Source organism: Pempheris klunzingeri, chromosome 12 (assembly GCF_042242105.1).
Source record: "Pempheris klunzingeri isolate RE-2024b chromosome 12, fPemKlu1.hap1, whole genome shotgun sequence".
NCBI lineage: Eukaryota > Metazoa > Chordata > Actinopteri > Acropomatiformes > Pempheridae > Pempheris > Pempheris klunzingeri.
The window spans coordinates 16,746,274-16,761,865 of NC_092023.1; the positions used below are offsets into that span (position 1 = coordinate 16,746,274).

The 15,592-nt window shown below is 43.1% G+C and overlaps 2 protein-coding genes across 2 annotated transcripts; one reads left to right on the forward strand and one right to left on the reverse strand.

Moving 5' to 3' along the window:
• Window positions 1–4,564: 4,564 nt before the first annotated feature.
• LOC139211176 (early growth response protein 2b-like) lies at window positions 4,565–5,993 on the forward strand. Its single transcript, XM_070841452.1, has 2 exons — window positions 4,565–4,736; window positions 4,909–5,993. Exons 1-2 carry the CDS (start codon window positions 4,565–4,567, stop codon window positions 5,991–5,993), a joined length of 1,257 nt encoding a protein of 418 aa, XP_070697553.1.
• Window positions 5,994–10,952: 4,959 nt separating this feature from the next.
• adob (2-aminoethanethiol (cysteamine) dioxygenase b) lies at window positions 10,953–12,190 on the reverse strand. The gene has a single exon (XM_070841239.1). The coding sequence runs from the start codon at window positions 12,188–12,190 to the stop codon at window positions 11,420–11,422; it is 771 nt and encodes a 256-aa protein (XP_070697340.1). The 3' UTR covers window positions 10,953–11,419.
• Between the last annotated feature and the right edge of the window lie 3,402 nt (window positions 12,191–15,592).

Here is a 15,592-nt window from a genome sequence, read left to right on the forward strand (position 1 = left end):
ACACATTTTCAGAGTACATACAAACTTACAGATCACATAACTAAGAAAATGAATAAAATGCCAGATAAGGATGAAATTGTCATGACCCATGTGGAGGAGAAGAGGCAATCAAATTGATCAAATGTATGTGTTTTGCCTAAAAAATAATAAATGTACAAAGGGAAAGTTATAAAGAGGCAACGAAAGTGAAGTAAAGATGGAGAGAGTTTTTTGAAGACAGACAAAGATTGTTAATCTTCCAAACACATCAATGTAGATTTGATATTAGAAAAATGCTTTTATCAAGTCTCGAATAGTGCATGAAAAAAGTGGATGACTGTGTGAAGCAGCTACCAGAAGTTAGCATTAGACAAAAGAGAAAAACATGCAGTACTGCGTGAAAGAAGTCGGGAATCTGAAGTAGAAATCATCAAATTTCTTAATTAGGAAGGAAGAAAAAGGTGAACCTATTGTTTTGTAACTGCTCACATAATTCTTATTGTTACAAAAGTGACGTGTCAATATGAGGCCTCGAAGGTCACACAGATTTTGCTCGGACAGCAGATGACTGCCTGAAACCTTTGGCTTGTTGAAAGAAAGCCACAGAAAAGGGGCAGTTCGGTTGTTTTTGTTGTTTTTCGGTGACGTTTGGTTGCAAAAATGGAAAAGAAGGCGGCAGGCGGTAAGCAGGCTGGCAGCCCCGACCCGAGCGTCGTTTGAGGGTGAAGACAAAGATCCATATTAACAAAAACTGTGGATGACAGATGATTAATCGGCGTGGTGGGGTCTGCCGAGCCGCCGGACCCCCGGCTGACACCCCGAGCCACCAAACACAAAACCAAAAACCCCCCAGAGCCTCGACGGCCTGGAGGAGCGTGGGCGAAGGGTGGATGCAGGGCACCGTCCCCACGGAGCAATGTGTGTGTGTGTGTGTGAGTGTGTGTGTGGAGAGAGGAAAAAGAAAGATTCTGTGTGTGTGGGTGGATTTGTGTGTGTTTGTTCGACAGATTCTGACAGAGAAAGTGTGTGTGGTGGTGTATATATTTGTTACAGACTCAGAGAAAAGCCAAGTGAAAGTGTGTATTTGTGTGTGTGTGTGTATGATTGCATGTGTGTGTGGGAGTGTTTGTGCATTTCCTAAATGTGTGCATTTGATTTCTGAGTCTGTTCACTGCAGTGTGTGTGTGTGTGTGTGTGTGTGTGTGTTTGCCTACCAAACCCCCATCTGCCACAGGGTGGGCGGCTCGCCACACAACGACAATACACACCAACATTTTTGTAACTGTGGGCGTTCAAAAGGCTCGGAGAGCTGCAGTCCTCCTGCTCGCTCTGCTCGTCTCCACAGCTCAGTGATCCAGCAGAAGGCTTCAGCTTCATCAACCTTCTAATCTGCAAATCAACAAATCAACCAGTTTAAATATGTTGTCTTTACACTCCAAATATGTCTTTTCCATCCTTATTCTTGTTGAATACCAAAGGAAAGGAAATCCAATATGTTCATGATGAATATGGTTAATCATTTGGGTATTTGTCTCTGGAAGGAGTCAACAAAATCTTTACATTTCTTTACATCTGCAGAGGATTGTCCTGTAACCATTGAGACATCACAGGCTGCTACCTGGTGTTGGGGACCACCACTGAATATGTTGTTCATACGTAGTCTATAGTCTGTAGCGTCTCCAGAGGAAGCTGTGTGAAGTGTGATAAATGCCCTCAAGTGATGACCACGAGTCTAAAAAAGTACAAGAGGAGTGAGGAGTTACAGAGAGGTGAGCGGCAGGATACATTAGCTGCTACTAGAATAACAAAACCAAATCTCCCACTAAGCTGTTGGTGGCAGAGTTGCATTATGGGTAATGCAAAGCAGGTTTAGACCATGGAAGTGTAAAGAGAGCTGGACACAGGGTTGGAGGCGAAGGTTGCTCAGGGGCACATGAAGCCAAAAAAAAAGGGTTGCCTTCCTGGATACAAAATTACCCAGATCTTCAGCGCATGGACGTCCATGCTTCAGTATTGTGCGGCTCACGGAGCATGTGCACTAGCGACTAACTTCCGCTTAGCGATCCGCTAACTTGAAACTAGGTGAAGTGATTTAAACGTGTGACTGAATGGATCAAATTCTGATGGTGAAACGAGTCATTTCGCAGATGCTCAAAAATATGTATCTGTTGATTTCATCTCACAATGCATCACACGACAGACACCATCATTGTAATTACATGGTTTGGCTACTAGGCCAAATTGGCTTCAAAACCTGGTGCACCGCCTTAGTTGTGATGACAATGAATAAAAAAACATGATAGCTCTGGTTCTGCTGCAACACCACGTTAACAGTGCAGTGCTAAATCCAGTCTTTAAAGCTACAATGTGGGATTTGCTTTAAAGCAAATTTTCTATGTACATTTGATGCAACTCACCAAAACACAGCGTGTGAATCCTTGAGGTCTAACGAATGTGTAAAATGCATTTCCTTCCCCATAAAACACTTGATTCTTTAAGAATCATTTTGAATAGTGCATTGCTTAATTCTGTGTTTTCTAGTATGCGCTCTTCTTCTTCCTTGTGTTTGGAGGCACATTACACACACACACTAAATGTCGACCAGTGAAACAGCATGCAGTAATGGTATTGTTGTATTGACAAGTTCATATTCTATTATTCTGATTATTCATATTTATACTTATACTCCTTTTCAGACTAGAAATATTTAATTATGTTGCTTATTGTGAGTTTGCTTTATGTTCATTTATTATTTTTTTTATTTTATTTAATGATTGGAATAAAATCCAGGCTGGTCCTGGTTACCCCACTTCTTTTTGTACATATTACACAAAAAAACACCACATTTGTACGTTCTGCTTGTTCCCACATGAAATGACTCCACACTCACACAAGAAGTCAGTTTCTGTGTCAAACGTAAACTCTGTGTTAGTTAACAAAGCCTCCGATTCACAAGATGTCTTTGAAAAAACAAACCCGTTTTGTTGTCTAACTGCAGCACTGAGGAGACACAAATCCACAGTAAATTGTTTCCTGATATACTGAAGCCTCTTTATGTTGACGTCTTTGCCTGCTTTAGACACCCAGTCCTCATGTCCCATGACCATGGAAATGAATAAGCAGGTATACTGAAATTTCACAGGCAGGAAACAGTTAGGGTCTGGGCTTATTTCCTGATTTTAGAAAGGACTGAGCTACAGTAGATGGAGGCTTTAGTTGATATCTGATTGGCTGTAGTGTGGCCTGTCAGCCTCTTTATTCATCACAAAAGATCAAAAATCTCAAAAGAAAAGGTACATGTACAGCTTCCTGCATATTTAACCGTCCAGAATGAATGAAATCATTGTTATTTCCCACATTTCAACAAACGTCTTTGTGGGCAATATTTAAATTCTTCATTTAGCCTCGAAAGTAGTTTACTGATATCAGATGTCTCAGTTCAACTGTGATCTCTGTGCAAATTTTGGGGTGTGGCGACACCAGTGGGTGCAGCTTTAAAATGAGGAGAATGCACCTTTAACCACAATAATGTTAACTCCTAGAAATAAAATGAAAATGAGTTGTGTGTGATGGTGGCTTTGTCAACTTTGGACAAAAACAGACTCAATGTCAGCACATATATAAAACAAAACAATGCCCTGTCTCCTCAGTGAATTAAATATGGAAATGTGTGTATCTGTGAGATAAAGACAGGCATGCATGAGGTGCATTTCCTGAAACATTTGCAGCTGCAGGTTTTCTCTCTCTCAGCAGCACATCCTGCGGTGCACTACGCCTGAGTGCCTTACATCTTCATTAAAACCAGGCGAAATGATTGCATAGAGGCACGCTTTTGTGTTCTCCTGTCCAACCAGCAAGACCAAGCAGCTTCTTGAAGGACCTGAGAATCACTGATCAGCCCATCTCTACCTCAGCTGGTCAACAATAGCAAGACTCAGAGTCAGAGCAATAATCTGTCCCTGACTAAACAAATGGGTCTGTGCAGTCAGTGTGTGGGCTCAGCTGGCACAAAGACAACGCGCTGTAACACACTTTATCCGGATACCAGCCATATAAGCGGACAGAGATCCTCTCATCTCACCGGAGAATCCATTTATGGAGAAAGTGTGACCGGAATTCCGAATGACGGAGCTTTTTAATATCTTTTTACATGAGTGTGAGAGCAGCACGAAGCAGGTGCCGGTGTCTGTGAGAGGCCTGGATGATGAAATAAAAGCCCACCATTTAGATTCGCGAGTTTTGCGTGTATTTAATTCAACTGCAGCGTGTGTTTTTGTCATTTTGTTTCCACGTTTCGTCACGGCGAGCTCCACCAGTCCTATTTCTGTAGTTCCCTCTTTTTTTTCGTAAACCCAAGTCCATATTTGGTGAATGACGCAACGGGACATCAAGAGATCCCCTTTATAACCATACTGCACCTTCCAGGAGTTATTTACAAGAGATGAGAGGCGGAACGGACAAGGGTTAACAGGCAAAATGAGGGGAAATATCCGCAGTGTGTGAGAGTCGGTTAGGCAGAAAACTGGAGAGAGTGACTTTAATATCTAACGAGTTTAAATCGCCTAATCTCGGCCTCAAGGAGAGAATGACAGCTAAGGTGGTTGATGAAGTTTCTGTGTCTCTCGGCGGAATTGTAGAAAGTGTCCCTAAAGATTACACAGCGGAGGGGGGGTTGTCTTCACAGACGTCGATTGTTTTTAAAGAAGAGGCTGTAGGGGAGGAAGAATATGAAGGGAAACCCGATGAGAATGAAAGCGGTAAGATTTAGTGTTGTTCTGTGGTGGTTTGATGGAGGTTTGAGTGAAAGTTCAAATGTCTGACTTGTTGTGACGATAAAGCATAAAGGTATTAAAGTTGGTGAAGTGTTTAAAGTTAACATGTTGGTTTATTTTTTTATTCTAACTGAGTTTACTTTTCTACATATTTCAGGTGATCTTCTGTTCGACGAGAAGAGCGCACCTGAGCTGCTTCTCCAGGGAGACTTGGCGCAGTACGTGGCAACTTTACGCACGCACCCCGTGGCGTTTACCGGCAAGTTTTCGGTGGACTCCAGAGGCGCAGGAGGACCGTGGACACCGGGGGACGTCATCAACGTGGTTAGCGCTAACATCGCCACCCCGGGGTCGGTCACGGTGTCGGAATCGCCTTCAGCATCACCCGGTCTTTACGCAGGGGGAGGAGGAGGAGGAGGAGGAGGAGGAGACGCTGAGAACGCAGGGGACGGTGCCATGGCGCACGGCCAACCGGACATCAGCCACATGTACGCGCCCCCTCACCCCCATCCCCATCCTCACCCGACCCCCTCCTACTCCTGCAGCGGGGACATGTACCAGGACCCGTCGGCAGGGGGTTACCTGGCGACGTCCACCTGCGCTTTGTCCTACCACCCGCCTCAAACCTACAACTCTGTGCCCAAACCGACTGTAGACGGCGCGGCGCTGCTGTCCATCATGCCTGAGTACGGAGGCTTCTACCAGCAGAGCTGCCAGAGAGAAATCCAGACGGCTTTCCCAGAGAGGAAATCCCTCTCGTACCCGCTGGACTCCCTCAGGGTGCCTCCGCCTCTCACGCCTCTCAACACCATCAGGAACTTTACCCTCGGTGCGCCTTCGCCGGCCGCCGAGGGTCCGATGGCCGCAGCTTTCCCCAGCCACCAGAACCTCCCTCTCAGGCCGATCTTGAGACCAAGGAAGTACCCAAACCGGCCGAGCAAGACGCCAGTTCACCAGAGGCCGTACCCGTGCCCAGCTGAGAGCTGCGATCGCAGGTTCTCCCGGTCGGACGAGCTGAGTCGGCACCTGCGCATCCACACCGGCCACAAACCCTTCCAGTGCCGCATCTGCATGAGAAACTTCAGCCGCAGTGATCACCTCACCACCCACATCCGCACGCACACCGGGGAGAAACCCTTCTCCTGCGACCAGTGCGGGAGGAAGTTCGCCCGGAGCGACGAGAGGAGGAGGCACATGAAGATTCACCTCCGGCAGAAGGAGAAAAGGTCCTCTGCGTCCTAATCCTCCGCGCACACGGCCCGATGCTGCTGAATGTAAACTTTCTGGATTTGAACATGAGCTGGATCAGAGCCCAACATTGATCTTGTAGTTTAAATTATTCTCACAAAAAGGAAGAAATCTTCCTGGAAGCCATATCTCAACAACAAAAAAGAAAAATCAGGGAGAATCAGAAACAGTGTGTTTGGTCATGCCTTCATTATCTATCACTTAGAAAACATGTAAAGGGAGTTTGGTTAACTCTACTGAAGACACTGTACAACCATTGCAGTTTATGTCAGTGTGCCAATGGTCTTTATTAAAAATGCCACAATGTGCCCCCCTGCTACAGCTTGCTTTAGTGCTCTGTGGCAAAGCATTGTGTGTCTACTGTCTATGCTTCATACTCTCAGGGATTCAATCACAATTCAGGCTGCAAAGGTGAGGCCATAAAATCCTGCAAGTCAGCTGAGTCTGAATCCAGCTGTGGGTGGTTTGGTTTCAACTGCGCTTAAATGCACAAAACCTGTTAATCTCAGCAAAATACATTGACTCAGCAGTATAGTTTCACTTGAAATGCAATTTATAGTTCATCCTGTGTCTAAACATCAATCTAAATTCTAATTTACTGAGCTGGGAATATCATCCACTGTTCAACAAAAGCTACTGAACCACAACCTGGCTGAAAAGATGTCAACTCATATTATAGTTCAAATATGTTTTACACTGATAGATACACACAGTCAGTTTTTGTGTTGACTAAATATCACTAATGACCCTCATCTATTTAAATGGATGTTATTACACTGAAATATGTTAAACTACAGAAGACTTATTATTTTGTTATTTGTTTTATTAAAAAAATAAAGTCTGAATGTCAATGGCCCAAATAACCTTCTGTATCAACCTGCAACATTTTGAAAAACTGATATAAACATAAAAACAGAACTCTAATTAAAACTGACTGTTTTAGCATCTACCTGCTGTACAATATTGTAAAAGATGCTTGTTGGAGTAAAGGATGATGTCAGAGTACCCCCAAGGTACGCTGTGACATCACAAATCAAGGCGGGGCTAAGGTGGGAAACTTTTATGGCTAAATGCAGCAAAATGAAGCTTTTTTTAACCTGGTTTTGTACAATATTAGAAATGTTGAAACTATTATATATCTTATTTTGTTTCATTTACGTGTAAACACCTGATATTACATACAGCACATGTAACTTGGTTGGGATTTTATGAGATTGTAGCCTGATTATCAGTTTCTTCTCGCTTAGATTTTATTTTTGGCTACTTTTCAGGTGTATGCACGGACCAGTTGATGCTAAGTAAAGATACAACCAGCATTTCTACCTGATGAATGTGTGAAGGAGAAAGAGCCACTGGACAAATAAAAAGTTCTTTTTTTGTGTTTTATAATTTTTATGCAAACAAGTCAAGCACTAAAGCTTTTATTCTGCTTCTTGTCAATGCAAATAAATGTTGACTTGTCAAGTTATTGTGGCGTCTGCTGTTGTTGCTTCTGGCATATGTACATATGTATTTTTAAACCTGGGCCATATTTGTACATATTCTGGTGTCTAAATGACTGGTAGGTACAAAAAGTGTTGGAACTGGTCCAGTAGATCAACTCAACCAGCAGCAGACAAACAGGCTGCAATGTAATTCTTTGGGGCAACTGCACTTGATCAAAGTAAGTCCACTGTTTGCTTTTTGCACTGACAGACTCAGATTGTTTTTCTAAGTGTCTGACAACATAATGGAAAAGATCCCTACAGAGACAGACCAGTAAACAGTCGCTCTCTTCAAAACCACCAGACTCCATTGATAAAAACACTAATTTCACCACACAGAAAACAGGAGTTGCTGGTCTACTGCTGCCTCGATCGTACACCGCCACACAGAGACTAGAGCGAGTGGAGCTCTGACCAACTCACTCTTCACAAAAACATTTACTCAGTGATGCTGATCATTAAATTACGCTTTGATTTCTATATTCTCATACAGCCATGCTTCCTAATTAGTGTAGTTATATTTTTAAATAAGTGAATGGTTTGGCAACACAGTGCACTGGACTGAGAGACTGGATCTGGTGCCCGCTTTTCTGTTGACTTAGTTAAGAATCAGTTTAGGATCAAACTGTGAGATTCCCAAGGATTCCCAGCCCTGTACAACGTGCCGTCCAACGATGCCTAAAGGTAGAAGTGTTTGTAGTTGCTCTCACAAATGGAGATAACGGAGCGTACTGTGATGTTGTTGCTCACACAAGTGAGAGGAGAAAGTTGTTTGAAGTCAGGATGATCTCAACAACTGGCATATGAATAACAAACCAAAGTCTTAAATAATTTTGTTTGTTATCACAACGCCTGTTTGTCTTTTCAAATGTCATTTTGTGACATTTTATGCCCATTCACAATACAGAAAACAACACAAACGTAGCGACAACATTTGTGTAGGTCCGTGTAACATGGTGGAGATCGAGGTGGACGGATGAGTTGAACACAGGACTTAGTTTCAAAATGGGAAACAAGCCCAGAAGGTTGGTGCTGAATTACTCCGACATAACTTTTGTCACGAAGCCCATGTAACTTTGTTAATTAGAAACCTTGATATTACGACAAAATGTTCTTCTAATGTTAAATTAGAGCTTTAATCACCATAAAATGTTTTTGACCTGCACAAGAGCAGCGTCTCTTCTCCTCTTGTTTTGAGAACGTCCAGAACAAAAACAAGATACAACACTCGCTCTAACCGATAAGCCGGAACCAAAAGTGCTTGTGTTGTGCAAAACATATTCTAAATTATGACTATAGATACACTCCTACGCAGACAACACTCACAACTGATAGAATATCATAGCATCACTTCAGGGTCGTGCTACTTGTGACGCATGTTTTTCCCATTTAACACACTTCCTCTAAGACATCAGCCATACAGAGCTTTCTATATCTAAACTAAAGGAGTGCTCAGTGCTCGGAAATCTAAAGTTTTATTGAAAGTGCAAAAAAGTTTAGGTCTGCAACTTGATTCAGGAGGTTTTACTGTGGTGACATGTTTCAGAGGTGGGAATCGTACTGAGGGAATCATTCCCGGAGCTTTTTTTTCTTTATCCTTTCAGTAACAGCTCATCAGTCTGAAGCCTGGGGCGGGTAAAGCAGGAACATTAAGGCAAAAATAAACAGCACATTTTATACAAAGAGAGAAAAACCTTCATTACAGGCAAAATACATCAGCACAGTTACTGCTCATTTTACAACAACTGGATTTGGAGAATCAGATTCTGGATTTAAAGAGCTTTCTGTTGATTAAACACCTGCTAATTAGAAGACTTGTATAGTCTAGATGCCCACAGTGACACAACATACAGCACATTTCAATCTTTGTTTCCAAATTACGATGTACTTTCAAATAAAACTCACATTACAAGCAGTCCCACTCTCTAAAACTGTGTGAGCAGAGATCTTTATTTGACTATAACTGCTTCACTTTTGTGCCTCCGCTGGTTCCATTATAAGCATCATTATCTAACACCTACATACAAACCGGCCTGAACCCTCCAACATGAGCCATAATGTTACTTAACTGTTAACTGGCTCAGCAATTTATTCAGCCTCAGCCTGGAAATCATCAGTTTTCACCCAATAAACTTGAGAATAAACCCGATTTCTCAGTTTTACCCTGTCTGAAAGATTCCAGCCTGAAAGTGCAACAAAAACAGTTTTTATGATCCTTATTTTCTCTTCGGACTGACATTTTCTGAATTTGTGGCTGAATAGTGAAAATTAGGGCTGCAACAAACAATTATTTTCGCCGTCGATCATTTTCTCAATTAATCGATTAGTTGTCTGGTCCATAAAATCTGTCAGTGTTCCCCTGAAACCCAAGACGTCCTCAAATGTCTTGTTTTGTCCACTCAGATACCAGGAAACATTCACATTTAAGCTGGAATCAGAGAATTTTGACTGTATTTTTCTTTAAAAAAGAAATTACTCAAACCAATTTATTAAATTAAAGATTCTTTGCTATTAATTTAACAGTGGACAACTAATCGATTAATTGATGCAACTGTTTTTCTTGTGTGGTAGCGATGGACAGAATTTGTGCTAAAACACCTAATTTAGTTCACATCTTTCAAACAAACAATCTCCTGAAAATCAGCCCTGAGGATCAAACTCTTCTCTGGAAAAACAGACATGAAAAAACAGACGGCAGAGTCCTAATTGCAATGTGAGAAATGCAAACGTCACGAAGCCATTAGCAGGAAGACGATTGAAATGCATGGACACAGTCCCTCCGTGGTCCCGTCCACAGAGACAACTCCCCTCAGCTCAGCTCAGCTCAGCTCAGGTTTGGGCACACTGGTTGGTAATGCTGCGTTCAAGATGCGGTCAGAAGTCTGGAATTCCTCAACTGGTACACCACAATTCAAAACGATTATGTTTCAGTGCATCCATCACTCAACAGGCAGCGACTGTCAGTAAGACACAAAGTACTTCATGCAAGACTGAAAGCTGAAATTACGTGTAAATCTCTTGGCGAGATCAGACTTCTCGACTTTCCCTGAACGCAGCATTAGCACCCTGCACATCATCAATTTGTCATTTCCTGGCACCTCAATGGGTTTTATTTTAGCCCACTGCTCGAGTCATTTTAACTCCAACTTTGGTGCTTTTTGGGTTGTGAACTCCTTTCGGCTGCTAACATGATGTTGGTTTATAAAACTGCACCACCTTTAGTGAGAGTGAATGCGTCAGATGAACCCAGATGTGCATGTGACCTCAGTGGCCAGAGGTGTCCTGAGGTTTTGCTGCTTTTAAACTCAAGAGACTCAAACGTCTGCAGTTCAGAGAAAGATTACAGGACCAAAATGGACACTGATACCGTCAGAGGATTTGGGGGCCTGAAACGCCCTTTCTGGTGGCAAAAGTATCATCTGAAATGTGTTATTTGGCGGCGCCATAATACAGAGAACCAGTAAGAGCATTAAAAGTGTAATGGTGATGCTTTCCTGTCAATAATATCCTTAATCCACATTCAGGGAGGGATCACAGTGCAAACAAGGTGTTGTTTTCCATTGCCCGCGGCTCCAATTGTTGCTCTGGTGAAATGGAAACTTGAGTTATTATATTTCACCTTGTTGCAGCTATTCATCACTGCACTGTTAACACAATATAGCAAACAATGAGGTCACTTATTGTGTGCTGAATCATTTCCCTAAAGGAACAGGTGGTCTCCTACTCTGCAGTGCTACTGTCATGGTCAAAAATAAAGCCCATCGTTCACAGTTCACCCTCTGATTTGCTTCTTGGCTTCACATGCTGCTGACACATGGATTGATGATGAGTTAGTCCAACCAAGCCCAGAAAGCCTTGTGTCTCTACAGGGTGCATGAACCAGACCAGACGGAGAAGAGAAGACATTTAGTGGCTGCAGCAGGTCAGTCAGGTGGATCAGAGGCAGACCTCCGGGCCCGGGTACGGTTCCCCTCCGCACCAGAAATCCGGAGGCTGCGAGATCTCCACGAGCCAGACCTCCTTCTCCTTCTGCTCTGTGTTTTTAGCCTCCGCTTCTGTCAGGACCTTGTAATAGTGGCAGTCTCTGCCCTCGTCCGGGTCGTACGGCGGGGCCAGGATGTCCATGAACGCCGTCGGGCCGTCCACGGCGTCGATCTGGTGCAGGTTGTCCCGGTCAGGGGTGAGGACGCACGGCCCGCTCTCCTCCGTGTACTCCCCGGTGGAGCGAAGCACAGAGCGCCGCAGAGCGTCCATCTGGGCCGGGGCGAGAGGCGGCGGCGGCGCCACCTGCGGGCCGCCGGCCGGCCGCTCCAGCCGGTCGAAGCAGCTGATCCTGACCTTGCCGTACAGGACTTTGAGCACGCCGTGCATCCCCGGGTGGTCGTGCAGAGGGATGGAGGCGCCGCTTTTCAGCAGAAACACCCCCATGCTGAAGCGCTCCGTCTCGCAGATGTGCATGTAGGTAACCGGGGGCGCGCCGTGGTGGTAGGGCAGCGGAGGAGCGGCCGAGCCGTCGTCGGCTCTCCGCGGGACGAGCTTCAGGTCCGCCGCTCGAACTTCAGTCATCAGGCTCTTCAGTTTGCTCTGGTTCTCCAGGAAGGATTTGCCGACCTCCTCACCGAGCCGCGGCGGGCTCCTGAAGGTGACGAGGGCCTGCCGAGCTATCCTCTGAACGATGGAGGTCATGCTGCTGTCGCCTGGCATCATACCGGAGCGAGGAGCGGCGCTGGCCGGTGTCCGCTGGACGCTGGTTAGCTGTAGCCCTTTAGCTAGCACCAAAGATCGCCTGGTGACAAGATGACTCACTCCGCCTTAGTTTTAGTCCCTCTGGATGGCTGCGGTATGAACTGATAATCAGCATGAACCCGTAAAGTTTTACTTTCAAAATTATTTATGTAGTTCGCTGCTACCTGACCATTTGTACTATTGTTATGGTATATTCTGCATGTTTGTGTATGTTCCTGAAGCTGTGCAATATTTGTACTTTTGCCATTTTTTGGAGAAGCCAAAAACACTGAGGTCGACAATGAAGTGAATCTAATCTAATCTGATTTTCACAACTATCTGTAGGAAAATAATAATTTAAAAACATACTGAATAAATTAATTAAAAAATGATAACAAACACGAACTAAAACCATTAAATCTTAAGTGTCTTTAACAAGAACAGATTTTTGTTGTTGTTGAAACTGTATGATATCACTAAAAGATGCTTCCTGTTTGCTCCTGTGCTAATTATCGTCTATCCTGTTTTTTTGTTGTGGAATTTATAGCAGATATGCCTCCATTTGTATGCCACTACAATTCCCAAGAGGTGGAGCCATCAGGGTGCAGACAGGTGTCCTACATGCTGCCAATGGACTGAGAGAACCCCCAAAGGAAAGAAGACTTGTTTGTGGTGACCAAGAGGACGACAGGTCTAGCACCGCCATCACATCAGCGTCGCCGGCGCCACTTTGGCCCTTGAGCAAGGCCCTTAACCCCCCCCCCTAAGATCGCTCCCCGGGCGCCTTGTATGGCTGCCCTCTGTTCATATGCATGTGCATGAGTGTGGGGCATGTGTTTGTACATATGATGGGTTAAATACAGAGAACTAATTTCAAGTTGTAAAGTGTGCTGTGAAGTATGCTGTACAAAAATTGACCATTAAAGGATTATTATTACAATGGTTCTCTGATGAAGGTCTGATGGACCAACAGCTCAGCTATTAAAGTGATTTACTGCATAGATCGAAGTGTGCCGAAACTTCTGTCATCAAACGACGATAGAATTAAATCCTCATATATTTAATAAAGGAGCTGTTTTGCTGTAATTCGCTCATCTTTCATTTTTACTACAACTGTAAAATTATGTGCATGTGAAAGCCAAAGTGTCCAAACATAAGAACAGAGACGTGGCGCTTTTTGATGACGCCATGAAGCCCCCAAATGATGGCAGAGTGAGACCTCAGCTCTTCTTCCTCCTCTTTGTTCAGCCCAACACCACGTTCATTCCTCATTCAAACAGTCTGCCCTCCGCTCCTTCACGTGCTCCTTCACGCGTGTTTTGGCGGCTTGTGAACACGTGAGGATTATGAACACGTGAGCAGTACCGTAGCATATTTATGGTGACGTGAGTCTGCGGGGGTTATTTGACCCAGAAGAGGCCAGTTTCTGCGACTTCACAGCCCCATTTTTGAATAACTGTCAAACACGTCCGCACCAGGCAGGACTTAACAGTTTACACCTATTGCATTGTGGGACATGTAGTCAGTCGGCCACCAACACTGTGTTCACTGACACAAAATAAAGTTTGATTTAAGTATTGACTATGTGGAGCTGTTGCTTTGCTCACAGTCCTTAATTTAAGCAACGAGTGTCTCTCTGTGGATGAATGAATTGCTTTTAAATCCTGCTAACTGTCAGGATAATGGACTACAACACCCATCATGCCATAGAATATTTAACATGAATGATCTTTGCCCCTAGTTAATATACTCAAACAATCAATATTTGTGAAGTATCAACTGCACCAACAATGAAAGGAAATGATCTCTTTTACTCCCCAGTTTTTTATTTAAAATTCATCCATCAACACACATAGCTGAAATCTTAAAAACATTAATATTCACAATGCCTGCATGTAAAATAAAAGAAGCTGCTTGACAACTCAAAGCAGGTGTAGCTCCTGAGAGCAAAGAGCTACTAATGTTTTTTAAGATTAACAAGAGGAAGAAGATGACGAAGAAGAAGAAGAGGAGACCTCTGTTGTGAATTAATCAATAGAGAAAAAAACACAAAATGCTGATTTTCTGCTGCTGTCTGAACACAATGTCACAGAATTAAGTTCAAGCCCCACACTTAAGTACACATTTAAGGTACTTGTACTTCAATAATCATACCGAAAATAATCATTATATTATCACATCAATAAGACTTACTTCCCAGCAGTATGTAAAGTTAAAACAAATTTAAATTAACGCCACATTTAGCTGCTTCAACACTAAAGCGAGGAACACATGAATGCATCAATTATCATAATTCAGTATGCCATTCTGCATAATGAGTACTTTTGGTACTTTAACTCTATGAAATTATTATTATATCACAATGATGAAATAGTTAGATAGATAAAAAAAATAAAAACTGGACTTTGATAAAGTAGATTAAAAATAGATTATAATGATAAAACAAAAGAAAAACTCAGAATGTGCGGAATGTAAACATATAAATAACTGACAAAATAGAGTAACATTTTTCATTATTTTATATATATATGTGTGTTATTTGTCATAACATAAGACAATATAATAAGTGAATAAAATAAAATAAACAAAGTCTATGAGTCATTACTAATCAAATGATTAAGGAATAAAACACTGCGTTACGTGCACTGAAGTGGTCCAAAACTTTAATTGCTTCTACAAAGCTCGACCCGTAGCTCCACGCTGCCGTTATAACTGAACGACAGACTGTGGAGCTCTCTGATTGGATGTTTATGACAGTAACTTAATCAACCAGGAGGATTTTATTGTCCAAGTGATCCAACAAACGCCGTCTGTGAAATAACAAGCGCAACCGTTTCTAAAAACAGTCCCACCCAGAGGTGGAAGTCTTCCTCACCCATTTCGGAGTGAAACTCCTCAGCTGCTGGGGGTCAAAAGGTCACACAAGTCCAGCAGGAAGGTCAGTAATAAAAGAAACAGTTTGATTTTAGTTCCCTCGTGAGTAACAAACACACTTTAGTCCCCACAAGCTCAACAGTGACTCATCATGTATGTGAGCGTGACTCACTTGTTGTGGCATTTTATTCTAAAGACGTAGGCAGTTGATTTGGACATCTTTCTACTGGGAAACACCCTCCCACACACACACAAAAATAGAGAGATGACACCCTACTTTATGGGATTTCAACCTGATGAAGAGATTTGTTTGGTGGAATTTGTCAGCGTATTAAAAGATTTATTTGTGTTTGTTACAGTGATCAAAGCAGAGAGGAACAGGAAGCAGTGGAGATCAGATGTGACTGAGACTCTGCTCAGACCTGAGCTTTTGTTTCCAGATCCACGTCATCCGATTTTGTTTCTTTTTCAAGTATTTTTATCTGCGAGGAGATGAAATGTAAATCTGCA

What these genes read in the sequence shown, in the direction of transcription:
- LOC139211176 (XM_070841452.1), top strand. Translation starts at nt 4,565, where the DNA reads ATGACAGCTAAGGTGGTTGATGAAGTTTCTGTGTCTCTCGGCGGAATT. An exon ending in ACCCGATGAGAATGAAAGCG is followed by an intron (nt 4,737 to 4,908) that starts GTAAGATTTAGT and finishes TACATATTTCAG; the next exon opens with GTGATCTTCTGTTCGACGAG.
- adob (XM_070841239.1), bottom strand. Translation starts at nt 12,190, where the DNA reads ATGATGCCAGGCGACAGCAGCATGACCTCCATCGTTCAGAGGATAGCT.